Raw genomic sequence first — 27,787 nt, forward strand, 5'->3', positions numbered from 1 at the left:
GAACGTATCCATGCATAATTCACTGTTGGGCTGCACAAATGCAAATGGCCACACAAAGGAAGCAAGAAGTCACTGGGAGCAGGAATCCTCCTTTCCGCAGCAGTATGGAGTCAGGTCAAAAAAAGTGCCTGTGTGATTGTGGCTGTATTCAGTGTTGGTGCTTGTTGGTAAGATGCTATAGATGGAATGATTTTCTCAGTCTTTTTAAATGTTACAGTGATAGTAACTGCATATCATACAGCATTTATTTTAGGTTTTCAGAAGGAAATTGTTGATTCTTAATTATCAGAGAACTACTCAACTGAAGCATGGGCTTGTAGTCCTTCGCAGTTCCAGATGGCATAAAGACCTTTGGTCTCTCTCTCACTATGTTTAGATATATTTATGTCTTTAATTATGACTGTGTAATTAAAATATGTCTATTAAAGCTGAGTAGCTGATAAGCAGAATGGGGCAAACTAACTCTGAACAAACTAAAACTTTGACTGTCTAGGAAACTGTTGAACGTCCCACCAGAAATCCCTTCATCCCGGTTCAATTAAGCATGCTTATCTGTACACAGGAAAAATCCTACTTTGCTAGAGGCTGGCATGAGCACCATCAAAATCAGCAGTTAATGAATATTCATTAATATGATGAAAATCTCATTCCTTCTCCAAACACTTAACCATTTCAGAAGATTGCAGTACACAACCTGCTGTGCCGGATCCTAACAGTAACCTGAGAAAAATTGTATGAAGTTCTTACAGCTTAGGGATTTTTGCAGCATTTTTGAAAGGTCCCTAAAAGGTATTACTTACAGCTGCATACAAGCTTTGTAACATATTAATAGCACTACTTCTTCTGTGCTGAGTGGATTACTGCCATATACATTTGTAATTGGTGTAACAGTGCATGCAGAAGAATTTCAAAGCAGCCACTCAGCTGAAAACTCTCTCATTTTATTAATAGCCCATTCATGAAGAGACTAAGAGAGGATTGTGAAAACTGTAGAAGAATTTAAGTCTGATAAGAGAAGATGTGAGAACTGAGCACTGGATCCCTTGGGTCCAAAGCACATGGCAACAGAGAAAATTTTTCATAGGAAGGAAGTTTAGGGTAGCAGAGACTGAAGGCTGAAAGGGTGCTCCTGGCCTGTGGAAGCAGTACAAGACAACATCCTCTATTTATGTAGGTGCTCAGCAGTGATTTCCCTCTGTACATGTTAGATTATTGAGAGCACCTGAAGCTGTAGCCAGGGCCCACCCCTGCTGGGAGTTGTCTGGGTGCATTGATCCAGCAGTGGTCTATGCAATGTTTTGTATTTCATGGTTGTCTAAGGCATCATCTGCAGGAAATGACCTTCTCAAGATCAAGGGGTTTGCATTTTCCTGGCCCTCAGCAAAATCAGCCCCTCTTGAACAACTGAGAAATGTCTTCCCAGGTGCTCTGTCTCCTTGGAGAAACTGAGGAAGCGCAGGTTTCACCCGTGAGCTGTTTGCTGATCTCAAATGCTGCAGATCCAGTTGGGGAAAGCAGCAGCAACAGTCTAGAGTGTAAATGCATTCAAACCCCTTCTCTGCCTGCTTCTGCCAGAACTCAGCCTGATGGGAAAATACTGTGTACCTGCTTTACTTGTTAAAAGATAGAACTTTGAACTAGAATTCTCTTTTGAGCATAATCAAAGGTTCCTAAATGCCAGCCAGAGTTTTCCCATGTCAGATTTTGGTTCTCGCTTCCCCAGCTTATTCTGCACAGAGCTGCTTGCTGGAAGGTCAGTCAGTGTTGTTGACTGCATGTGTTATTAATTTCTATACATTCATACGTGTTTGCATACGCATGTATATGCACATATTAGATGCAGGTGATTTTTGAACACAGCTTTCACTAGCATAACTCAATATATAAAGTCAGCTGCTTATCCTGAGTCCCTGAGGATTGATTTGATTATTAGCTGGTACATGATGGGAGCGACCACTGTGCCTCAGGGTGTATGAGCAAGGAATGACTGATAAGCCTGGAACAATAGTATGTTTATAGGACATAGTCAATAAAGCTGTATTTGATAAATGATCTTAAGACACTTCTTTTTGCTTCCAGTTGTTTTATCTGATTATCATCAGCAGCTTCCTCTTCCAGAGACTCCACAGGGTGCAGGCACCAAAAGTCTCCCATCACTTTCTTTCTCCTTGTCTTGCTGTGAAAATCCATTCTCTACAAGCCCCCACCTGCTGTGGTCTTCTCCCTCCCTTGCATTGGGCTCACAGAGCAGCACCAGTCGAATGCTGAACTGTGGTTGGGTGAAAGTAGGGGTCCACATCAAGTTTAGGATTGAAATAATTCCCAGGAGTTTCCTATGCTTCTGTCTCCAGGAGCAGATTCCTCTTGACATGCTTTCACAATTGTGGGAAACCCAGGACTCCTGAACAACTGACCAGTATGACCAAGCAGAAGCAGTTTATTGTTTATATTACACACATATTTATAGATTCTACAAACTACTAAGTACACACTTCTTCATGGGTGCCTTTGTCTTGTTCACTCATTTTCTGCCTGCATTTCTCAGTATATGATTGGTTACAGTCCTGGTGTTCCACAGTCCTCTGTTATCTAGTTGTTGCAGTCTTGGTATTCGGTTTCTCAGCCGCTTCTTTTTTAATTTAGCACAGTTTATGTTCCAATAGCCTTGACGAATTCTTGAGGCTTTGATAAATTTAGAACCAGGCTGGCTCGTGCACACTATGGCCTAACCCTTGCAAATATTGCAATGTTTCACTTCCAACCAAAAATGTAGACCTCATACCTCCAACAGATCTGTTCAATCACAACCTGTAATTGCCACCTTCCAGGTAATTTTACCTGGCAGAATTTAAATAAATGACTGAGGTGGAGGTGGCAGTTGCATAAATAGCTCCAGTATCACAATGGCATTTACCTGTTGCTTTGCATTGGCACTGGGTATCATTGGCACTAATCAGGCTTTCCCCATGTTATCACCCCCTGGTCTTTGTCAGTGTATATGCAGTTTCCTTACTCTTTCCTAGAACATCTCTGAAGTTTTGAAATTAATTGCTATTTTCCTGCAAAAGTGAAAGGACTCAAAGGACAAAGTGGAAGGGCTGTCTTGTTAGATGTTAAACCCCACTTCACGTGCCTGATCATAAAAAGACATTCTCCTCTGGTTATTTCTCTGATCCGCTGTGATTTCCAGAGTATTTTCTATTGCTAATGGTGAAGGAACTTGTTCCTTTGGAGATGGGTCACATTTTTTGCTAACCCTCAGGACATTCAGACATGCAATATAAGATTACCTAAATTAGAGGGACAGATGTTAGGCTTTAAGAGCTTTTTGTTATCTTGGCAGTTAAGTGTTAACAATTCCAGGATATTGAAACCCTAATCTTACATATTGTAATTTTTTATTTGTTTGTTACTGTACATTTAAATTATGAAACACTCTGTATCAGGTTTAGGATTTATTTTAGTTTAATTTTTTTTGAGAGATCTTTCTGCTGTAAAGAAAGACTGGCAGAAGTAGCTCAGCAGCATAATGTGCAAGTATAAATAGAATGCAAGCTGTCCATTTATCTCAGTCCTGATCTACTTATATTCATCTGATGCTTATTACAATCGTGGTTTGTCTCTGAGCAGATACATCCAGTTAGGATTAAGCTTGGACAACTAACCTAATTCACTCTTGTAGCTTAATTCAGGGTTTCTGTCTAGATTTCTTGTGATACCAAATAATTCTTTGAACACCCAGCCCTCAATAAATCAACATCAAAATATTAAGAATATTTATTGCTGTCTATGTTTTTTTGAGATACTAAGTTTGATTGCAGTGGGGTTTAGGTTCACACAGATATATCTTCATTCATACCTATTTCTGAAATTTCTTTCCACTCCAGCTTCTGCTGCTATGTAATGGTATTTTATTAAATATATTTTCACATGGCAGATTCTCTAGAATGCTTGATAGGACCCTCTTTTGAACTTTTTGCCAGAATGTTCTGCTGGAGTCGTCTGAAAGTGAAAAATAAGCACACCTGTCCAATTCTAACAAGCATAAAAATAATAAATGCAAGTGATCTAGAATATCCATGGAATAATGATTTATTTCTTGGATTTTCAGACAGGTTTTCTCAGCATTTTCAGTCTACAAGAACCCTGTGGGATTTGTGGATGTAAGAATATCAACCTTTGTGTCTTTAACACCTCAGCTACATTTTCTTTTTCATTTAAAATCTGTCTCTAGTTGACTCTATTGTTTTAGCCTAGTGACTGGCCTCTGGCATGGATTAATCTTTGACAACTTGTTTTCAATTTTAAAAATTAACACAACCAACTTTCCATAATTCAACACTTATATAGGGTTATAAAAAAGCTCAGGACTAAGCATAGTAACAATCAGTGCTAACTTGTTATGCTGTGTGGGTGTTCAACTCTATAAAACAATTTACATTTCAGATTAGAAGTAACTTGTATATTATCTTTTAACGTGTGCAAAACAATCAGTCTGTACAAGAATGTAGCATGAGTCCAATTTAGCTTTCTGTTTATATGCCTGTTCTCAACAAAATAAATAAGTATGCAGGAGATAATTGATGACATATGATTTAAAGAGAAAAATCTAAACAACATTTTTCACTTTTCTTTCCCCTCATTTCATTTCCACTGTTACTGCAAGTGTGCTGCAAGATTCATTTGGCAAGATTTAGCTTGTAAGTGCCCTTATATTTGCTTTTAGAAACTGATCCAAGAAACAATAATTTCTGAGCTCTGCAGATGTGTATGGTAGATGCAGTTCCCCATGTAATTTTCAGTCTTTTATATTTTTCATGTGAGATCAGTCCTGCAGCCCTGTAGGTTGTTATGGGGGGTGTGAAGGCACTTGTGATACTGCTGTTTCTCCTGCCTGCCAGAACTCCAGGGAAAATGAGAGGGTGAGTGAAGAAGACACAGGGTGCACAGGTGTACTCTTGAGCCCAGGGTGTGTGGTGAGATCTTGAAGTGCATGAGAGCTGCCATGTTTCTTGCCTGTGAGATATACTCTTTTCCCTGAAAAACATGCTCTACAATAGGAAAAACAGCAACACCAGGACAGTGGCTTATCAGGGGATATGAAGAAGTGTGGAGAAATTGAATAAATCTAGAAAAAACTCTAGAACAGTGATGATTCTGCTGCCAGAGCCTGCTGCTCTGTACAGTTAGGGGGGATACATGCTCCTTAGTGTGAATCTTTCAGCATCACATCAAATGTGAGGATGTAAGGAAGAGCCTGTAAATAATTGTTAGGATTTGGAGGAAAAATCACAGTGGGCCGTTTGAGATGCCCTGTAAAGATAAGGCCTCTGTACAAACAAAAAGATCAAAAGGAGCAGTAGGAACATTTAGTAGTGAAGAAAGTGATGGCATCTTAATTTAATGATTCCCAAGAAAACTTGAAGTTACTGTTCTAAAGTATTTTGCGTGTCCCTGGGAAAGGAGGAATCAGAGAGAGCGTACAGCTGTAGGTCGACGTGGCTGCTTCTTTGTCAACGTACAACACTCTGCCTGCAGTCAGAACAGACCTGGAAATGAAGCATGAGAAAAATAAGCCCTGTTTCATTGCCACAATTGTGTTGATTCATCAGGCTGTCTGCAGTCATTTAAAGATAATTGGAGGGGTGTTACCCACTGAATGTTACTGTTTATGTGATGTGAAAGGAGAGATAGGTGCAGTCTAGTTGGTTCTCAAAGAATATTGCTGTCTATAAACTCCAGGGTAATTTGCTGATGCTGTACAGAGCAGAGATGTCCTTCAAATAAGAGCTTTTGTTGTAGTAATGCCAGCAGCAAGGGAAAATATTCATATTATTTTCCTGGAGATAGAAGCTGCTGCTGTTTGGAAAACAGTGCATTACACCATCTGTTTCCTTCTGATTGCGCACTACCATAGCCATTGTTGTGATTAATTTCTTTGCTTCCAGGCACAAATTGGAGTGCTTGAAAGAAGATTAAAAGCTTGTTTGTGGACAGGGATGTAGCTAATGGCTAGATTTCAGTAGGATTGTGTGTACTTACCAACTTTACAGTTTAAGTCATCAATCTTCTGCATGCATTTGATATGTGAAGAAAGAAAGGGGAACATCCTTTTTCCTTGTAATAATCCTCTACATGAATTGCTGGTGAGGTTTTCACCATGTGCCACTGGTGTGTGTCATCACACGCTCAAAACGCCACTGGGACAAAGGGTCACTTTTCATAGAATCATTTAGATTGGAAAAGACCTTTAAGATCATCAAGTCCAGCTGTTAACCCAGCACTGGCAGGTCCACATCTAAACCATGTCTCTAAGTGCCACATATATATCTGTCTTTTTAAGTACCTCCAGAGTTGGTGACTAAACTGCTTCCCTGGGCAGCCTGATCTAGTGCCTGTCAAATGTTTTTGTGAAGAAATATTTTCTAGTATTCAATCTAAACCTCCCTGGTGCAGCCTGAGGCCACTTTCTCTTATCCTATCTACCTCATTTTCTAGTGAGGCTTGGCTGCTGAAAGAAGCTGTGTAGTTTCATCCTTATCCCACTTGATTTGTCAGAACAGGTCCTCAGGTGATGAGGCCAATGTGCCCCAAGAGCCCCAAACAAGAAGTTATCCTGCCAGGTGGGAGGGAAGCCCTGCTGGCTGACAAATGGGCACAGACATCTCCTGGCCACAGCTGGTGTCTCCACTGGGAAACTCAGCAAGGAACACATTGTGGTGCTGTCTCTGTGGATGTTGTTGCTACCCTTGATGTGGCCAGTCCTGCTGCTTTGTGCCCCCGGTGAGAAGCAGCACAAGAAAATGCAGAATTTTGCCCAATATGGATGCTGTGCCTTACCTCAGTTCCTCTTTTCTTTGGACCCTGAGTACACAGTACACTGGCAGTGTGTATCATGGTGGCATTCCACCACTAGGCTGTTCCTGTCCCTCCTTCCTGTGAATTTCTGGGTACTTAAATAAGTTTGAAAAGCCTTTGATCCAGGACATGTAGCACAGCTACAAGATGCAGTGGTCCATCTACGTGATATAATGAATTTGCCAAACAAGTGATATTTGTATGAAACTCATCTGGTTTTAATTTTTTTAAAAAATATCTTTCTTGTTGTCACTTGAATGTTGTCACATTTCAAGACTGCCACATTTGTCCACAATTTCATGTCAAAAGTTGAACCTCTTCCAGCTAGGATTGCAATAATTCTCCTCTGTTAACATGGTGTATGCATAATAATACTTTGTAATAACGTATTTAATATTTACTTCAGTGTGACTTATTTAATGTTTGTCTGTTTGAATTTACTTTTAGAGTAATAGATGATACATCATATTTTAAAACTCTTCTTCAGGGTGATGTGTATAAACATGTATTTGGTATATATTTGGGTTGTGGCAGGTCTGTTGCCATACAGGACATAGTTAAACAGAATTGGGAGGAAAATCTTGACTGCCAAGTAAAGCAGCATATCAATTTCCTCTCTCCTGCACTGAAAGAGACAGGGGGAGCAGACAGTGTAGGGTTTCCTGATATGTTTTAAGAAAGCCTGGGATTCATTTCCCCTCCCTTCCTTCCTATTAGCTGTTTGTTAACTCCCAGGAAGACCCAGGTTTTTCTCGTAAGACCTCTCTGCTCACATATTCTGGAAACGGGCTCTGCCTTTGAAGGGCTCAGTCCGCTGTGCAAATACAGGGGGAGGAAGAGGAGTTGGATTGGTGATGGGAGTCTAACTTTGGGCAAATCAGCTGAAGAGGAGTTTCTAATTGAATTCACAATGGTATTTGCTTCTAATTCTCTGGCATGAGCATAGCACTTGTCCCTGAAGGATACCAGGTGCTTGAGACAGAGTAGGAAATGCAGCAAATGTCAGTGTGAGGTTTCTGTCTTCGGAGTGTGGAGCTGTGAACTTACAAGCAAGACTGTAAAGTTAAAAGAAAGTTGTTCAACTCGCCTTTCTTCAGGAGAAACCTCGTGAGCTTCTTTGCAACAGCTAGACATCCCTCACATCAAGGAGAAGGATGTGAAGAAGGAGGTGATTGTAGAATTGTGATTGTACCAGCTACTTGGGATGAGCGCTGGTGCTGGATCTCCCCGTGCGGCTGGAGCACATTGACAGCCTGGATGTTTTGTGGGGGCTTTCCTTCATCCTAAACAGTGCAGGACTGTTAGTTTGGATATAGTTATTTTGGATAAAACAGTAAAATAGTGACAGTTTTTCGCCTTTTTTTATTTGCTTAAAATGTCAGTTGCTAGTCTGACCTGCTTGTGTGAGGAGCTGTGACTTCTTTATTCATACTGATCATACTGAAAGTAGGCTGAAGCTGTGGCAAGATGTCCTCTCTGCTGGATGCAGCATGCTAGGAGCTGAGAGCGTGTTGCAGCTTCATGCAGAAGATATCTTGGTATTTTCAGTGCATTAACTGCAACTGATCTTTCTTCTTTCTTTCTAATGGAACTAGATACTGGTTCCTGAAGAAAGGCATATACAATACAAATAACTGCACTGCACGCTCTTCCAGGACTTTAAATCTGAGGGCTTTTTCATCATTTTTGATATCATCTGAATTTGACAAAGTATTTTCATGCTCCATTGACATTTAAAAACAAAATCAGAGTGTTTTCCAGTGTGTTAGAAGAGAGTAATTCTAAAGAGGAGATCTTTTATTTTCTTTGCTGAAGATACACCCATGTTTCAACGCCGCCTTTTAAGGGAAGGACATGAAAGTCCTCTTAGGATCCTACAAAGATTCTTCCAAATCCCTCATGGCAGAAGACACTCAAGAAATAACCCACATCAAATATGCTCTGGTGAGGTGAATGTATATGTGATCCTCTAGTGTGATGTGTGTGTACGCAGAATGTTGCGACTGAACTGGAGCAGCATGTGAGTTAATATGAGCAGTAGGCAGCCCCGGATTCGTGTTACTGATGTCTTTCAACTGGTAATTCTTGCAGGAAGAAGTGTTTGGGGGTTTTTTTCTAGAAGTGTACTCATATAGGGATCCTGCAACTGTTACAGTTAAAAAATACAAATCTTTATCAATATTAGGTACTACTCATGATAGTAATCACTGTCACCAGTACCTACTGGAGAAAAATGTTACACCTTCTTTTTACTTGCATTTCCAGGTGTATGACAGCATCTAACACAGATTTGAAAGCTTTAGATCAGCCCTCCTTTTATATTCTAGAAGAACGTTGCTTGAGTACTCCTCTCCTGAAAAGTATACCTATTTATGTAGAAGAAAATATTTATAACTGCACTCAAAAAATCAAAAAGCCTCTGATCACATCTGTAATGTACTAAATTTAGGACTTTGCCACCACTTACTCAGTCTCAAAATCTGTTTCATGCAGTAAGTGTTTTGTGACTGATAATTATATCATCTTTGTGTTTAGTAAAGCTACATTTTGTTTTTTTCTTTTTCTCTGAAATGAGTTAACCCTGACTGGCTAAGATAAGCAGAAGTAGATTTTTCAGTAATTAATTAAAACTTTATTGGGTTTTTTTATGCACAGTGACCTGTTATGATCTTAAAAAAAAAAAAAAAGAAAAGGAACTTTTTTGTGTCTTTTAAAATTATTTTGGAAATCCACATCGACAAAACTAAGCTACCTTTATGAATTTTAAAAGCTTTTCAGTATTCCTTTATTTGATGTTGACATTTACTCTTAGAAAAAAAAATATAAAGAGAAAAATGCCTGTCTGGTGATTTTATTTCCTTACACCTTCATTTTTACTATGCTCACTGTGTCTTCTGTTATCTATTGTCTTTGGATTTTAAATTACAAGGGTTTTTAAAATAAACTTTTCTTTATATAACTTCTGAAATGTAAAGATTTCACCTTTCCTGACTTACCAGTTCTGGGCATTTGTGAGGCCAAGATTTGGTACTTTTAGGACTGCTTACTAGTAAATTATCAAAATCTAATAATTAATTCTATTTATCTGATACTAGAAAAAGTTTTGATGTAAATTTCTGTTAATAACAGTAAAGAAAAATCAGGGAAAATATAGTAGTATTTTAACCATATGGAATTCCAACTTGTAAAGCAGAACAAAACAAGGTGTCCTCAAATTTCAGTCTTACTTTCATGTAAGATTCAACTCTTACTTGGTAGCACTCACACTGCAGTCAAGTTCATGGTGTAGTCATGAAAGCCCTGCTTTCACCAAATATTTTATGATATTTATGTTCTTGTGACTTTCAAGCACCTGCTGGTCATTCACTAATGGATTGGAGCTAATCCAAAGTATAGGCAAAGCATTGACTACATAGGAGAAAAACACAAATTTAATATGTTGACCACATTCTAACAGATAATTTTCTTAATTTTTGCCTCATTTCCTTTAGACCAAGATTCTTAATATAAATCTTATAATTCTATGTAATCATGTCTTACTTACATCTTCCTTTCACTATTTAGAGGTGTGTGTATAGTTAAAAAATAGTATGTTTCTGTAGGAAGCTGTCTGTTCTGTCTCCCACCCATCTTTATTATTATTCCAAAACTCTTTTTAATCATGTGGCAGCCTTTTCTGTTTGAAGTCTTCAAGTATGCAAAAATTCTGTTTCCTTTCCTTCCTGTTACCCATTTTATGTTGACAGTAGGAAGGCAATTACAAGCTTTTAATGTTACCCTGGTATATCCAGTAAGAATTACTCCATTGTTTTGGTCAAAGGTGGTTTATGGCCTTCTGGACTGATAGGAGTTTTCCCGCCTTCCTGGTAGCAAACCTCAGCTTTCAGTGGCACTTGCAGACAAGTGTTACACAGAAGGTGGATCAAAGTTTTAGACTGTGGAAAGGGAGAGGTATTCCAGCCTGAGAACATTTCTGTCCTGTAGCTACGCTGGGTGAAATCACAATTTTGGCAGAATGTATTTCCAAAGTAAATGTGCTTGTGGTTCCATGAATCCCTTGATGTAAGCATCTCTCTTCTCCTCATGACAAAGTTGAGCTGCTCTGTCCTGTTGTGCCAAGTCTCACAAGACTTGGTTCTCTCTTCATTACCATGTCTGGAAATTGCTGAGAGCATATGTGCTTTGCTGTCACTTCATCCTTTCCCTGCATGTTAAAATATTTAATATAGCACATAGAAACCTTTAACTTAACAATAAATGTTCTAGTTCATGTATTGATTTTGCATTACCTTATTTACCTTAATAAGGGAAGCTGGGCTGGCTTCCAGAGTCATCATACTTCATCAAATCCATCTCTGTTTTATTTTCATTTTAACAAAGCAGACTTTATTTACTTACAGCTTGTTGGCAGCTGGATCTGTCCCGCTTGGCCTAATCTTCATTGTGCTGTTCTCTGCAGGTGTCTTTTACTCAGGGCAGGCTGTGTTACCTTTATCCGCTCACCCTGGCTGAGCCCAGGCTCTGGTGACACTTGCTCTTTGGAATGCAGACGTTTGGGACCAGGTGCCATGTGGCCCCTCCTGCCTGGACAGGCAGGGCCCAGGCTGGTACAGTGAGTGCTGTGAGACAGCATTGTGTTCTCTGAATCCATCCCTGACTCTGTACCTTCTGTGCTTCTTCATCTCTGACAGCGAGCAGGTGGGACAGCACTAGTGGGTTTGTGGAGGGTTTCAGCCCTGGGAAGCTGTGGCTCTGAGCACTTCTCTGGGGACACCTGTCTCCCATCAGCAGGACAGATTTTCCAAGGTGCTGTGGCCCTTTGTGACGGGCATCCCAGCGCAGTGCTCACAGACTGTGCTTTGAGATTCTCCCTCTTCTGGCTTTCTCTAAGCAATGGAAACAGTAGGTCAGCTTGAACCTAGAGCTGCAGAACAAGTCTGGCAAGGGGAGATGCCAGAGGCATCTGTCTTCAGTCTGTGCTGCTTGTGGTATGGATGGGGAGTATCTTTGGAGGCATCCTGTCGTCTGCATCTTTTCGCTCTGGATTCAGGTTGGTTTTCTGACAAAGATGACTGAAGCTCTAGGGTGGGGTTTTTTGTGTGTAGTTCTAGGAGTGTGATGAATAGGTGGCTGTGGAGATTGTCTGTCACAGGGTCTTTCCAATCCAAAGAAGTTCTGTGAAAAGGCACAGAGAGCAGCACTGTAATGTGGGTGTCTCATACTAATAGGTTTTTGTACTGGGTCAGACAGAGCTTGGTTAATCCATAACCTGAATAATTCACCACAAAGAGTGAAGAAGGGTCTAGAGGAGGAGCATCATCTGTGTCAGCCAAGGGGATGCAGATGTGGTACATCTTTTCCTGAAGCTATATGAGTAGTTCTGTGGGGTATTGGACATTCTTGTAAGGGAAGATGGAGTTGATTTGTGGGCAGGCTAGCAAAATGTGTGGATGCAGGAAATGTCAGACTGAACACACAAAAATAGCAGAAATATTTAAGTACCTGAAGGCTTCAGTGTAGCCAAAGCCTGCCTGGAGCCTGTGCAAACACTAGCATTTCTGGTCAGTGTTAAAGTCTGCCGCAACTTCATTCCTTTAGTCCCCACACTAGGGAGGTCCAAGTGTGTGAGGTTGTGTTTACTGTGTGCTGCATTCATGCCTTTGTTTGCTGGCTGCATAAAGGTGTTTAAAAGCGATTCATTTGAGATTTTGAGTTTCTGTGCCTGGGACTTTGATTGACCTGTCCTGCTTGAAATACTTGTGCACTTTTTCAATCAGAAAGATGGAGAAGAGACTTAGGTGTATCCATAGCAGAGATGATAAACTGGACCTGTGAGTGAGCAATTCAATATGACTAGTTCCAGATAGCATTGTGAATATCTGCATGAAAAACAGTTTTGCTTTGTCTTGTTAAAGCCTAACATGAACAACAATATGCTAAGGGCTTATGCTTATATATACTGTATCAGACACTGGGTGTATCAGCAGTCTGTAAATATTCAGGGTGTGGTGATGAGGGGAAACCACTATAATTAAAGAGATAATTACAAGAACAATGGCATTAGTGGGAGAAAATATATTTGTAAAGTCATCTTGTGCCACCTGTTGTATTTATGGAACAAAGTTCAGGTAATGCAAAAGCTCTTACCTTCTCAGGGCAGTTTGTTCTGAGCAGGGGAAGGGAAAAGTGGACCTCTTTCTTCTCTGATGATGGACCAGAGAGGAATTTCAGTAGCAGAAATGAAGAGTTATTATTTTTTCTCAGAATGGTGTTCATGGCTGGACTTTGTAGCGCAGGGTAAGTTGGCTTAACTTATAACTCCTAGATCTTGTAAATGTAAACAGACCTGTGTAGTCTGCTAAGTCAGGGTGTGTAAGGTGTGTGGCTTGGGGCTGTGCTCCTTAATAAAACATTTTAAACATGTTTTATATGTGCCAAAAAAACCCATGTATTTCAAGAGTCTTAATATAAACTTTGCTAGCTCATTGATCCTTGAAAACACACTGTTCATAGAAAACACATCATTGGAGAGTCTGAGTAGTAAATGGCAGTATTTGGGTTGTACTTAAAAACCCTTTTCCCAAAGGAAGTAAAACATCAGGAATTTTAGGATTTAAATTTCCATATAAGGCTTTTATATACTTTTTCTTTTTCAGACAGCATTCCTTAAACTTATTGTAATTTAATAACTAATTGATTTCTTTGGCTCAGGCAAGTTACTTGGTGAAAAGTGTGCACATCAGCAAAACCAGTCACAGCTGACATCCTTGCGGAGACAGAAAAGGTCCCAAGCAGGCTGTCCATCAAAAGTGAACTGTTTCTTCCCTGAAATTATTTTCAGAGCATCATTAGACAATTTAATAGCGATGTGTTCAGTATATGCTTTCTGATAAAGAGGTTATTACTATTCAGATACCAATTCAGCAACACTAGCAAATGTTTTTCTTCCTTCACTTAAGTGTCTGTATTGATCCATCCTATAGATCTGAGGTACCTTATCTTTTTTTTTTTTAATGCTTTTTTGGCTTCTTTTTTAAATTTTAAAAACTTTATTCTTTGTATTAAAAAGTAAAAGTGAAGGAAATGCATGATTTGAGAAATGTGTTTTACAATACATTAAGATGCATGCTGTGATAGGAAGTAGAAATATCTGAAAAGCATGACATTATCTGCAGATTTGTGAGATTGGTCCCACTCAAGATTCCTGAAACTCCTTATTATGTCATATTATTTGTGTTAAAGAAGTGATTTGAATACAATTAGAACATTCTGAATTGCGCTGTTGTAAAAGTTACTATTTCCAAATGTTTGATGCCTTAATTAGAAGAAAGAGTGTTACTTCTCCACCTGTGTGCATAATAAGGAAGGAATACATTTTGGGATACTGCTATACAGACCACCACTTTTCAGCTCCTGGATGATGTTTCTTCCAAGAAAACAAAGGCTTTTAAGAGTGTCTCTAATGAGCAAGAGACATGCACACAGGACTGGGGGCAATACAAGACTGTGCCTCTGGGGTCCTCTTCCGTAGATCCACACTGAGCTCCATGAGCCTGCTCCCTTGAACCTCTTCAACCTCTCTTTTTCCGTGTTTGCTAAGATTTAAGCTGTCTTTGAGTTTTCTTACAGGGAACAGACCCTATTCTAAGGGGTTGTTGTTGTGTGACGTTAAGGGTTGCACATGTGAATAGAGAAAAAAAAGTGAAAAATAGTTCAGTTATTCAGTACATGTGAAATGAATCCAAAGAAAATGAAATCTTACTGTGCCTTTGACTCTTGAGGTGGGGGAAAAATGTCTTCCTGACCATTAGTGCTATTTGAAAAGCCCATTTAATTAGAGAGAGTAGCTATTTATGACATTATACCATAATAGGTAGTGAGCTAGTAGGAATTTATATTTTTCCTGCTTTCATGGCCACTGAAGAATATATGAAAAAAAATACAATATTGAAAAAAAGAACTTAGAGTTGCCCTGATCAACAATCTGAGGGACTTTGCTTATAATTTAGAGTTAATATGACAGGCTTCCTTATACTTTTGCTTTCCCACATGGAGAATTGTCAACAAGTAGATATTTACTCTCTGGGCAGAACCAGTCATGGAGCCAGGATGTAGCTTTATTTACTCCCTTTATCTTCTTCATTGTTCTTCCAAGAAGCTGCCGATCTCATGTGCTGTTGCAATCTGTTTAGTTCTGCTGAAGTCGTGCTTAATGGGACGGTTTGCACTACTTCCTCTTACTGTGTATGCTTACAGTGTTTAATGAAAGCCCATATGATCTTCAAATTAACCTCAGAGGTTAAGCCTACCTGAAAAGGTCGAACATACACAGCCTCGTGCTGAAGCAACCTAAGCCAAAAGGATCAAAGTTTATTCTAAGATTTCCAGCACTTCCTGACTAAAGCTAGCTCTTGTATTTACTTATTTATTTTATCTTAGTCTGGAGCCATTACATCTTCTTCCAAAGCAGGAAGCGGAGATCAGTGCAACTTTTATGTTTCATTTCTTGCTCAGTGATCTAAAAAACATCCCACAAAAGATTTTATTTTAATCAGCAGTTTATACAACATCACAGTTTGTTTCTTGCACTTGGATTCAAATATGGCATGAAACCTTCTGAAGTCTTGTTCGTTGGTGTTTTTTTCTGAAAATAATGGCCAAGGGTTGCTGACAGCTCTGGTTTTCACATCTCCTTATTTTCATTAGTACCTGTCAGCAGTCTTTGGTGTCATTGACTGTGAGTTTGTCAACTTGCTCGCAATTCAGTGTGAGGGACTAGGCTGTTGAGTAAGTTCATTCTTTCCTTTTGGAGTGAGGCCAAAGAACCAAGTGAAGGACCTGGAAATTTTCTGTAGGGACTGCTTCTTCTCCCTTCTTACCCCAGGTTACACTACACTGTTGACAGCATGTAGTGAATCTCAACCTCATCTAATTATTATCAGTCTTATCCTTCTTTGTAACTTCAAATTTTCTAGTAAACTCTGGAGCTTTTTAAAATAGAGGTCACAAAAATGTGAGTCCGGGAACTGAGTTAGATAAAGATCCTGAAGGGCTCAGCGGGAATGGCTTGTGGTTGTCTTCTAGTAAGGAGTTTTGTCCTCTTAACAAACCATAGCAGTTGGTGGAACAGTTGGGAGGGAGTGAATCTGTAATCTCAGGTGTGAGCAGTTAGTCAAGAGTACACTTCTAAAAAGGGAGTCCAGTACAATTCTCATGAAAATTCATCTTAGGGTTGTCCTGGATTACAACAGCTCTTGCGATGTGTGAATCACCTACAGTAATCTAAATGTGGACAGGGCTATATTCTGAGAACCATTAGGAGTTTCATAGGGACAAACTTAACATAGTTGCTTAGTTGTGTTTTCTGAATGATTCCCTCTCTAGATTTATTTCTCTGAAAATCACTTAAGAATTACGTGACATAGTTTGTATGATTCTGTGGCAAAGAGCTAATGGAAGGACTCATTTATCTGTGTATTTTGGCTTTTGGAGAAGGAGCTACTTGCTTTTCAGGCTTTTATTTGAAGGAAAAATGCAATATATGTTGCCTTTGTTTTTGTCTTCTTTCATGAAACACAAGCAACTTGTTTCATGCAGTGAGTCTGTGGAGCAGAATACTCTCTAATTCCTAAGACATCATGATTAAAAAATAAACACTTTCTCTGCTTTAGCCAAACACATTCTTACCATCCTTGGTGGATTCCAAAGGTGTATATGAGAAAGTGGATAGGGATTAATACATGTTTTTAAAGAGTGGTAGTATGTGAAATGAAGAATTCAAGATGTTGCTTCTATGCTTTTACATTAGAGAAACTTTACCTTTCTAATACTGTTTGTTATAGCTGCATTTTTGAAACAAACTTGAAACATGTCCTTCTGGAGAGAGCACTGCTCACCTTCAAGGCTCCTTTCAAACTCTAGCTTCTACCATCTAAATCTCTAGTAGTGTCTTCAGACATCTTAACTTGACTGTGTGTTTGTGTCATCTACCATGATGGCTGTCAAAGACTGTTTAAGAACTTCATGTGCAAGTAAAGGTGGTGTCTACTACTTTCAATGTAAACTTTTCCCCTTTTGGTTGATAGCATTTGACCTTGGTTCTGTCTCTGATTTTTTTCCTGACTTCCAGCTATTGAAAATGATGTTCTTTGTCTGCAAGGTAAGTTGTTATAATAATTTTTGCAGATGTTGTCATTTGCCTTTAGAGAGTTATTTTAGGGCTCAATTCTTTGTGAAAATATTTCAAGATTCCAAGTTTTTTGGGGTGTTCTAAGCTGGTTAACATGCTCCCAGGTATGAGTAATGTACACCTCCAATTTAGCACAAAACCACCTCTACTGCTACATTCACTGAAAGCATTAAAGGAGGTTTGCTGGTATCTACCTTTAATATTAAAACCTAAAAACATAAGAACTGTCTTCGTGGCTCTGAGTAAAGCTTGTTTCTTTCCCTTTGCCAAAAGAAGGACTTGGGGGTCCTTCTTTGCTGTTTGGCCCAGCCCTTGAAATTTCTTTCTATATTCAGTTTGTCTAAATATAGATCAGACTGTATGCAGAGAACTTGAGTGTGTTGGAAAAATCTGTAATAAACTTTAGGTTTTGAGGTGTCAGGAAGTTGTTTTGGGGATCATGTGCTTGGACTCAGGTGACAGCTTTTTCCCTGAAGGTGCCCAAGCCACCATTTGGCAGTGTTTAATCTCTAAACAACTGGGATTTGTCTGTCCTCTTTTTTTGAGAATAAAAGTCTTAGTCACAAGAGCTATGGATCCTTCACCCAGTGTTTCCCACTCTGGCATGCTTCCAGTGTGAAAAATAGAAAAGGTATTCCCAAGCCCATCTTATCAGATGGGGTTTCAGCCATTTGCCAGTTTCAGGTCACCTCAGTTTATCCCCTTCAGCATTACAAAGTAACCCAGCATATTTTCCGGGAACAAGGAGTCATAAACAGAGCAATAACAACTGTTTTCCACATTAGTTTGCTTCCTTCTCTCAGTTACAAAACCCTATTATTATTATTGTTTACATTTAAACAATGAGAATGCTCTGTCCCTGCACACACCAGCCTCGAACCCTTGTGGTCCACAGGATTTTTGTGGATGCTCTATAGCACAGTCATGGTAGCGTGCTGCTGCCCTGGAGTCTCCTCTGCAAACAATGGGCTTGTTCAATCTTGAATAGTTCAAATTTTTTTAAAACTATTTCCTTTATGTGAACATGTTTGTTTTAGAAAGGAAAAAACAGATATTGCTCTTGTAACCTGCAGAAGGCATCGGTGCTTCAGGGAGAAAAGACAAGTTTTAGAGCACAGTGACAACAGTTAAGCAAGTGAGAGGAGGCACTGTGATATAAAACAATAATTTAAAACCAGAGAAAACGTGACAGAGTAGGCTTTGGGTTGCAGTGTGCCAAATTGTGGAGTACACCAGAAATACACTGATTAGCTGCCAATCACTGCTGTTGCATGGGAGGCAATAACTTCGGTGGAACTGCTGCCACAGATGGGAACAGGCTTACATTAGATCTATTTCTCAGCATTTAGGCTTCAGGAGAAACTTTTTTTGCTGGTTTATAGCACAGCACTTGATCTAAAGGGCTCCTTGCAGGAGGGGTATTTGCACAAGCTCTTTATCGGCCAACTGCTGATGCCTGCACCTGTAAACCTGTAATGTCTGTGAATTCTCCCCAGCAGGGCTGGCTGAAGCTGAATACCACTCAGCTGCCAGGGGGTGCCAGGCAGATGCAAGTGCTTTTGGGCAAGCTCATAATAGAGCTGAGTTTTTTCCTCTCACTCAGGTACTATGAGAGCTTCTTTCTGCTTGCCTGAAGAAGAAAATATGAAATAATCTCAATGAAGTCAAGGCTTTTTGTTGTTGGTTTGTGGAGACTAACATACTTATATGTTGTTACCTGTTTGTAGCTGAGCTGCTGTTTTCTTCACTAGTTAATAAAACAGGGCTATTAAAAATAAGATGTGTAATGGTTTTTTTTTATGCCCTAAGGAATTACATGCAAGTAACAGCAGGGACTTGAATATGTGTTATATGTAAGCTGTTTCATATTTGTTCATAATACAGGAGAAGCAATTCTATTGACGAAAAAATCCTGAGAACTGATGGACATTTCTAGAGACTCAGAATGGGGAAAAAAAGGGAATATTTGAGGGCCTTTTATACTTTACTCCCTAAATGCTCTGAAGAAGTGTGTATAAGATATTTGTGAAAAAAAAAAATCAGTTTCTTGCCCTGAAACTTCCCTCAAAAATATAGTTCAGCAAATAATTCCTCATTGGAAAGTGTGGTACTTTTAATACTCTTAATACTACTTTGCTGTTGTTCTTTATCTGAGAAGTATATTTGGTTCTTTGCTGATCCTTTGAATTGGGTGGATATATGCATTTGTCATCCTTGGTATTGAGCCCTTGGTGTCCTGGAAAGGTGTCTGTGAGTGCTGAGGATTGGCTGAAGTGCTGCAGTGTGGGGCTGAAAGCAGCAGCAGTTACAGGATGTGCTGTGTTTGAGCATGGAGAGATGGAGGCTTTTGGCAATGGACATAAAATCTGTCATGTTAAAAGGACACTGTTCAGTACTTCAAAGATGGGCTGTAGGATGAGACCTGAACTCAAGAGGCCTCATTTGCTGCCACTGTAAAGCAGGGAACTACAAAGAGTGCCCTCACCTTTGATCCACTTGTCTTGTGCTTTCTCGCTTAGTGCAAATACAGGGGTAAGAGCTCAGTTCAGATTATGTTGAACTAATCAGGTATGCACTTGGGAAGGCAGGAGCTGGTGGAAAAAAAATGCATTTTCTTGCAGAGTCAACATGAGGAAGAGCAGAAAAAATGGCTGGGAGTTGTATCTCTGTTGTATCTTATTCTTGTGAGATTCATGGGCATTAGTTCAGCTGCTGCATGTGTCAGAACAGGTGGAATTTGCTCTTTGGCCTTTGTTTCATCTTTCTTTACATCTTCATTCTCCTTATGGAAGGGAGAAGAAACACAAAACTGTTTCAAAAGCCTCTTGGGGTTGAGGCATTTTCCCAGAGCTGCAGATGTGGGGGACCCCAGAAGCGTTGCTTTGTGTTAATTGTGACATCCTAATTGGTGGAGGTTGGGAGGTTGATGTGGTGGGCTGCCAAGTTTATATAAGTTTGCATAATTGCATCTCTTACATGGCTGGTGCATCTCTTTCTGCTATTGCTCATCTCAAAACCGTGTGAAGGTTTTTAAGGTGTGCTGAAAAATCCAGCCTGATGAGAGGCTGGTGCTCATAAACCACCCTTGGCAGAGGTGGGGTTTTGTTGTCTCATGCCACAGGCCAGCCTGCGCTGTCACACCTGGGACAAAAGCAAATATACTAACAGGGCAAGTAGCTGGCTGTAATGTGGAAAATGAAGGTAATGCTGCTGTTAAAAAACTTGTCCTCCACACTGCTTCCCTGAATGGGCCAGGAAGCATCCCAGGAGACTGGAAAAGAAGGAGAATATTGCTTTAGGTTGATTAAAATCACAGGGACTGGCTGCTTTTTCAATCAGGTAAGGGCATAGGCTTCCTGTTTGGATCCTGGAGACTGGAAACAGGACACGGCTACAGCTGCTGTGCTGTAGTTGTTTATGGATGTTACAACAGCTCTTTGAAGGCTTAAAAAACTTATTTTATAGAAGTGGGTCATTAAAGAAATCACTGCCTTTTAAAATAATATTTTAACAGTTTCTTTTAAATCCTGCATCTACAAAATAAAAAGGCCAGGTGTGAGTTATGTCATGTCTTTCCACAGAAAGCAAGTCCTGTGAGCTTTACCTCTTTTCCACTGACTAAACTCAACCAAGAATATTGTGCTGCTAAGTACAAGGGATAAGGTATTTTCTTCTCTCACTGTAGTGAGACTTCCTTTCTTTAAAGGAAGTGAATTTCTGTTGAGAACCAAAAGCAATTCTCCTGGTTGCCTCTCCAGGAGAAGGCAGTCTGTTTTCTGCTTCTTTCCTTTTTGCTCAGTGGAAAATGGCCTTGTCTTTGGCTGGTGTTGAGTATCATGTCTTGAGGAAAGTGTGGAGCTTCTTGAAGCCCAGGAGGGTAAAAGAATTGGGAATGGGAGAAATTGAGATACCATTTTGGAAATATTTAAGTGGGGGGAATGGTGACCTTTGAGGATTGCTCAGTGCATTTGCTTGCATTTTTTCACACTTTTCCCATGTGTGGGGACTTTGTGGGTTGCACAGCCACAGACAGCTTGCTGCAATGTGCACGCCTAGGCCACAAAAATTCCAAATTATGAGTCAAAATCAGAACTGCCTTGAAAAGTAAGAAGACAGTGGCATTTTTATCCTATCAGTTATGTAGATTTTACCATTCTCAAGTGTAATCTCATAACAGTGTGGGTCAGATTTATGCAGTGTAAGAAGGACTTCAGGTTGATGGCCCATTCTGAAGAATTTTGCTTATATTTGCCAATCTAAGATGACAAGTAATGACATGATCTTATAACCAGATTTTTTTCTATTCCATTTGAAGCTATGAGTAATCCTTCAGTACTGAAATATCATAATTAACTTGTTCAAACCCACCCCAATTGATTATTCTAAAGATGTGATGGAATGAATATTTTTTTTAGCTCTTCATTTTGCCTCACATCAAAAACATGTCTCTCTTCTTGGCTCTCTGTCCTGTTTGCTCTTTATTTGGATTTTTGGAAATGACGATTTCTGCAAATTTTCCTTTCCTTCCTTTGTAATAAATAGTTTTGTAGTCTTTATCTGTGCTCATCAGTATTACAGGAGCATATGATATTTTCTTTGGAACCAGTTCTCCCACAACTTTTGACCTGAAAGTTTTTCTGCTGCTCAGTGTCTTGTTCATCTGGGGAAAAAAAAGGATGTACTTTAAGAGTCATTAAAAGGTTTTCCTATTGCTGACAATGTTTTATTTTATACTTTGGCTATAAATATATTTGTGATTGTGGCACAACACTTCATTGGTTGTAGTGGTCTCTGTCAGTTTTCCTTGCTTACTGAATTAATATTCTTACTAATATACATGTTTCAGAAGACATAATAAACTTGGTTTTCCTTTCCTAATTTTAACTCCTGTACTGCTTTCATAATGTGTTTCTGTTGTTATCACTCACTGTTGAGTTCTCCTTTCTGCTGCCACTGAGCTCCACATCCATTTTTTTCTTACTTCATTTGCTCCTTTAATCCCACTGCTGGTATAAAAATGGATCACATCCTCTTGATATTTTCGAATTTTAGTCCTGCCTTCTATCCAAGCTCAGCAATGATTTGGTTTCCACCTTTAATTGCAGTTTTCAGTTGTCATCAGACTGCAATCTCCACCTCTGGACTTTGAGCACCACTGCAGAAACGTTGAGCCCCGTGCCAGGATCCTCTTCTCCTCACACAAGCGCAGTCTGGATAGTCTGGAGCAATGTCTCCATGCAGGCACTGCTGCTCTGAGTACTGCTGCGGTTTGTGCAGTTAAAAAGGTCACATCCATTTCTTTGTTGGCTTTGCAGCTGTGGAGAGAGGGAGCTGTCACTAAATACTGCAGGATAAAGTGCTTACTGCTAACTCCTGTGTGATTAAATTAATCCTGAAAAAAAGTCCAGTTTTTGTGTCTCTCTGAAACAAGAAACCTTGGTAAAGCCTGCAGCACAGCCAAGGAGAGGCCCGTGATTAAAGATTTGTAGGGGAGCTTTAGAAAGGGCATGTAAATAAAAAAGTATAAACCGATTAAAATTCAGTTCACAGAACATCAGAAATATGGAATTTTTAAATTAGAAATTGAAACAGATGTGTGATAACTGCATTCAGTGGCCAGGCTTCTGTCATGGCTTTGGGGAAAGCCCCTAAGAGTAGTCATGAGACCAGAGAAGTACCATCCTTGGTAGTGTGTTACTTTGCCTTAATTACTGACATGTTCTTTTGCCTTTTGTTTTACTTCTTAGATACCTCATGTGAAGGATGTGTAATCTTCAAAACTTTGAAGTTTATTATTGTCTTACAGTGCAGAGTGTACTTTTAAAATGTAATCTTTCAGCAGCTTTCCCTATGTTTTTTTCAGGCATTATCTTTTTGAAAGATAGTACAGGGTTCAGCCTTTTGATTGAACAGCATCCTTTTCTTTTAAGTGCTCCAGCAACTATTTATATTTTCCAGCATGCTCATTTTCAATGGAAAGAATATATTTCTTCATGGGTGGAAGTTGTGGTTGGTTTATTTTATTCTTGTTTACTGACCATGATTTTTGATTGGTTGCTCTTGCTTAAATTTAGGTTTAGATATCATGTGGGGACCTTTTTTGATTACTTAGCATCTAAGCTAAAAATTACCAAAGCGGTTTCAAAATTAGTTTTGTTGTTGTGTGAAGATTTAACAAGCTGCTTAGTAGAATGGATTTATACAAACATATATATTTGTGTGTGTGTGTGTGTGCATAATGGGTGCATAAACTAATTTTAATCCTTGGAATCTTTTGATGTAAACCAGACAGAATTGTAAATCTTGAGTGCTTGATGACTTCAAAAAGAATGAAACCTCTTTTGCATCCATTCTTTGAAAAAAAAAATCAAGAAGGATTAGAAGAAGAAAATTAATGGAACTTCTAAATAGTCTAGTATGCTAAATGAGAAGCCAACAGATGATGCAACAAATTGCTCCATGTCTTCAAAACGCCACAAATTTATAAATTCTGCAGCTACAGGTGTGAGTTAGGTGTATTTTACTAGGGTTTTTTTTTTTGAGAGATTATGCATTTGCATTATACTAAGGATGATCCTATAAGGCTAGCTCTTGCCATGCTGAATGCCACATTATTTTATTGATGTGCTTTTTGCTAGGTACAGCATCCCTGAAGGAAAAATAAGTTTAATAATTGTATTTTAATGTTGAACTTGCCAGACTTTAATATCCTTTACCATGAGCATTGCCACCCTTATGCTGCACACTTATGCTGCACACATGCGTTATAAAGCAGGTGCAGTGTCTTGTATATTTAAGCCACAGTCGTAGCTTCCTTCTCTGGGTTTCATAAAACTAGGATAACAGAGTCTTTAACCTCAATTGACTTTTACCCATCCTTTAACAGCTTCTCCCACAGTGTTTTCCTCCATTCTGCAGGCTGTAGCCTGTCACTCACATCCCATGCTGAGGTGGGAGATAGAATTAACCTGAGTGCTGAGCTTGAGTGGAGTTGAAATTAATTTCTTTGCATTTATAAATACATACTCTCGTGCCCACCAAGATTTTCTCAGGAGGGCTCTTGGTTCTTTGTGTTTTAATAGAGCTTAAATTTGCCCTAAAGTCTTCTTGCTAACATGCATGCCCACACAGCACAATTTTCCTCTCTGATTCTATTTTAAGCTGGATCATGAAAGCCGGGGAAAGGTTTTCTGCTTCAGTGCTTTTGCTCTTTCTTTCTGCTCTTCTCTGAAATGCACAGCAAGGAATTCAGGTATTATAACCATAGAGCAAATATTTCACCCACACACAGAGTCCAAAATAGAGTGCTAACACAAAGAGCCATTTGGTTACTGGCTGGAACCCTCTTCTACCAGAAGAGTGTTTCCCCAGGCGCCCATCAGCCCAGCTTTCTGTGCAGAATGGAACTGCTAGGGAAGGTAAGCACCTTTGCCTGAACGCCTTTTAACCAGGCATCTGAGACCTAGTTCCGCAGAGACACTCTGTGGGCTTCTGTCCCTCCAGCAGAGTGGGGAGCAGGTTCCAAGGCTCCTCCACAGCAAACACTGAGCTCTCTGTGCGTACTTTTTCTTCACATCTGTTGCTAAGTCTCGAGGCACTGGTCTCTAAAAGAAGGAGGTGAAGGTGTGCCTTGTTGGTTAAGATTGAAAGGTAACAGGATTGGAACACACAGTGCTTTATTTTGGTGCTCTTAGCCACAGACATTATTACATCTTGATCAGTCTGGAAAAAAAACCCTGGCGGTGTTCAGGGCCAGGTTGGATGGAACTCTGAACAGCTTGGTTGAAAAGTGTCCCATGGCACAGGGATTAGAGCTACATGATCTTTTAGGTCCCTTCCAACCCAGGCCATTCCATGATTCTATAATACATGTAACTGTGGGGCATGGAGATTTAAGGCTAGGAAGGAGTAGTCTAGGTGGGAGCCTGGAGGATGACTGCTAACCCAAGAAATTAAATTGTTTTTAAACTCGTATTAGGTTTTCACCTGAATGACTGATTCCACTGTTTTCTCTACTGTGAAATCTGAAGGCAAAAGCCTGTTAAAATGTGGTTGTCCAGGTTGGGTACAACACAAAGGGACTCTGGAGCAGTCATTGTTGGATAATACAAGGATTTGTAGTTCCTCTCTGTCTTGACAATGAGAACAAGCACAACCAACATGTTATACATGTCATTGTTTTTCCTCTTTTACATTCATGGAGGATTTTTTGGTTTTGTATTTTGTTTTTCTCACGGAAGTAGCCAGCTTGCCAAAGTATCAGGTTGCTGGATCTTACTGTGTGGATCTAGGTAGGAGTGATTCCTATCTGGAGAAGGGTGTAGCTCCTCTTTTGCATGGTTTTAATCTCTGAAAGATGGCTATAAAACTTCCTCTCCCTCTCTATGGATGTTTGGAAAGTGTTCTCGTGTCTGTTTTATCATCATTTATTATCAGATAATAAGAGTTATATTTCCTGCATGCTGTGCTGCAGGTGACACCCAGCCCATGCCACCACTAACAGAAGTATCTGGTCAGCCAAGCACATTGCAGTGGACTCTCTGCCCACTGTTTGATACCAGCTTGGTGCTGGTAAGTAAGACGTTAATATCAGTGTGTGTACTTGCATCAGGTATCTGAGACTGTTCTTCCTGGAGCCGTGCTGTGGCACAACAGCCAGAAATAAAAATCCTGTGAATTGTGATCTTTGTCTGAGGAGTACGAGTCATGATATTGATCTGGGAGCACGCTCCAGCCAGAGGGTTAGGTGGCTGTCCTGGAAAGGAGGGAGTCTGGGCTTAGAGCCGAGACATAGATCCTGTGTCTGACGGTGCAACAGATGCTGTTACCTGATCTGAGAGAGGTCACCTGCTCCATCTCAGCTTTCACATGTGAGAGTATTTACATGACTTGTGGGAGTTGTGTGAAGACTCATTCACTAATTTTTAACTCTCTGCACAATCTAATGCGCTAATCACTCATAAAATACAGAGTAAGTAAAGTTAAGTAAGTACAGAATAAGTTCAGTAAAATATTTCTAAGGAGTGTCACTTCTTTTAAATCTACCTTTATTTAAAAACATCTGATATTGCTTAAAAAACTCTTGTGTTTTGGCTTACTACAAAACCCAATGACCCCAAAATGAAACAGCAGCATTGAAAATAAATTACCATGATTATATAGTCACATACTAATGTCGTGCACTGAATAGAGCTGCTTGTATAGATGGTAGATTTGTTAGAATACATCTCACTATTGTGGGATTATCAACAGTTCCTGCCCCATGGCAGATGAGTGGTGGGAACACAGATGTGGCGTGTTTCAGAAAATAACCTCTAGTGTGGTCTGCGAGTGATCTGGGTTTGTTTTGGCTTGCTTTTATGGGATTGGTTGGTGGCTGGGAGTGCCAATGCAGAAACGGAGCTTTTTCCCATCTGCAAATGGGATTTTGTGAACAGATGTAACCATCAATTCAAGCTTTTTATCCTCGCTGTCCTGTTTCCTTGACCTCTCTTGTTGGGAGAGGACTCTTATAACACTGTGAAGTGAAGAAAAACAATCCTTTTGTTTTCATATGGCTGTTGCTGTCACTCGTGCTCCTTGGCTCACTCTTAGTACTAGTGAGTCTGAATGGCCGATAACTAATCTCAAGTGTATTAATTAACAAGTAGTCTGTCACTGGGCAATTACTTTAAAGGATCAAGTAAAGCAAGTCCACTCAGCATTTGTGTCTGAAAGATCATATGGAATACTTCTGTTCTAGTTTATTTTGTCATTTGTTGCCTTATTCATTGTCTTATTCGTAAGATTTCAGTGTATTTCCACTTACAAAGTCACATTAGTAGAATGCCTTTTTGTCAGCTCCTGCTGCTTTGGGTAGGCTCCTTCATAGGAAACAGGTGTTTGTTGGGTTTCCCACCAAGGAAAACACCCCATTTCAGTTCCACCAAAGACATGGGGGTGTGAATTCCCTTACCAACAGGAACAGCTGACTGTATTTCTGGGGAGCTTTCTAGCCAAAGGTTGATTGGAAAAAGGGCAGTTAATTTCCCTGCACGGAGTAGGGGTGGGTGGTAGAAAAATATGATAATACTAGTTTTACTGTACCATTGTTTGTTAGAACTAGATCTTTTAAAGAGAGTTGTTTTTTTTTTTTTTTTTATACTAGTTTTACTGTACCATTGTTTGTTAGAACTAGACTAGAGCTTTTAAAGAGAGTTGTTGTTTTTTTTTTTTTTTTTTTTTGACAAGGCACACTTAGGATTAATTTTTTAATGCATTCTTACTCTGATAGTGTTTGAACAGTGCGTGTGTTCATATTTGAAGCAAACAGCTTGCATCTAATGCGTGCCAGCGCTTTATGCAGGAAAGAAGTGGTAGCCAGCAAGCCCTTCTGAGGAACTCTGAGCTTGCTGACAGGCACACTTACTCTGCATGTAATTTGAAGACAGGCATTGTGCCCCCAGTGGCTTGGCTTCGAGTGAAAGATGGAGTTTTGCGCTCACATTTTGCACTGATGATGAGCGCACAGATAAATAGGTCACTGTCCACGGAACTATTTTGCTCTAAATCAATTAAAAGCAACATGACCTTAAGCCTGATCTCCTTGCTCTACAAAGATATTGCTGAATTGTGGCTGCTTCTGAAGAAATGCACAGGTGTGTCTAGTATTTTGAATTTTCTTAGTTGCTTGATTGCAGGTCAGGCAGGAACTTTGGCAGATAACGTTATCCTACTGAGGAAAATGGGATGTGTTTCAGT

General features: G+C 39.7%; 1 protein-coding gene across 3 annotated transcripts in view; it reads left to right on the plus strand.

Moving 5' to 3' along the window:
* MCF2L (MCF.2 cell line derived transforming sequence like) overlaps positions 1–27,787 on the plus strand; it is a 123,767-nt gene that overhangs the window by 18,017 nt on the left and 77,963 nt on the right. Inside the window, exon 1 of one of the 3 annotated variants that reach the window (XM_041418048.1) lies at positions 7,631–8,802. The exons of the other annotated variants lie outside the window; for them this stretch is intronic. Coding sequence (XP_041273982.1) covers positions 8,682–8,802 — 121 coding nt within the window. The 5' untranslated portion in view covers positions 7,631–8,681. Of the gene's footprint in view, positions 1–7,630; positions 8,803–27,787 lie in introns of those variants that run through there. 3 annotated transcript variants of the gene reach the window in all.

This window comes from Onychostruthus taczanowskii, unplaced genomic scaffold, assembly GCF_017590055.1.
Source record: "Onychostruthus taczanowskii isolate IOZ18803 unplaced genomic scaffold, ASM1759005v1 scaffold58, whole genome shotgun sequence".
NCBI lineage: Eukaryota > Metazoa > Chordata > Aves > Passeriformes > Passeridae > Onychostruthus > Onychostruthus taczanowskii.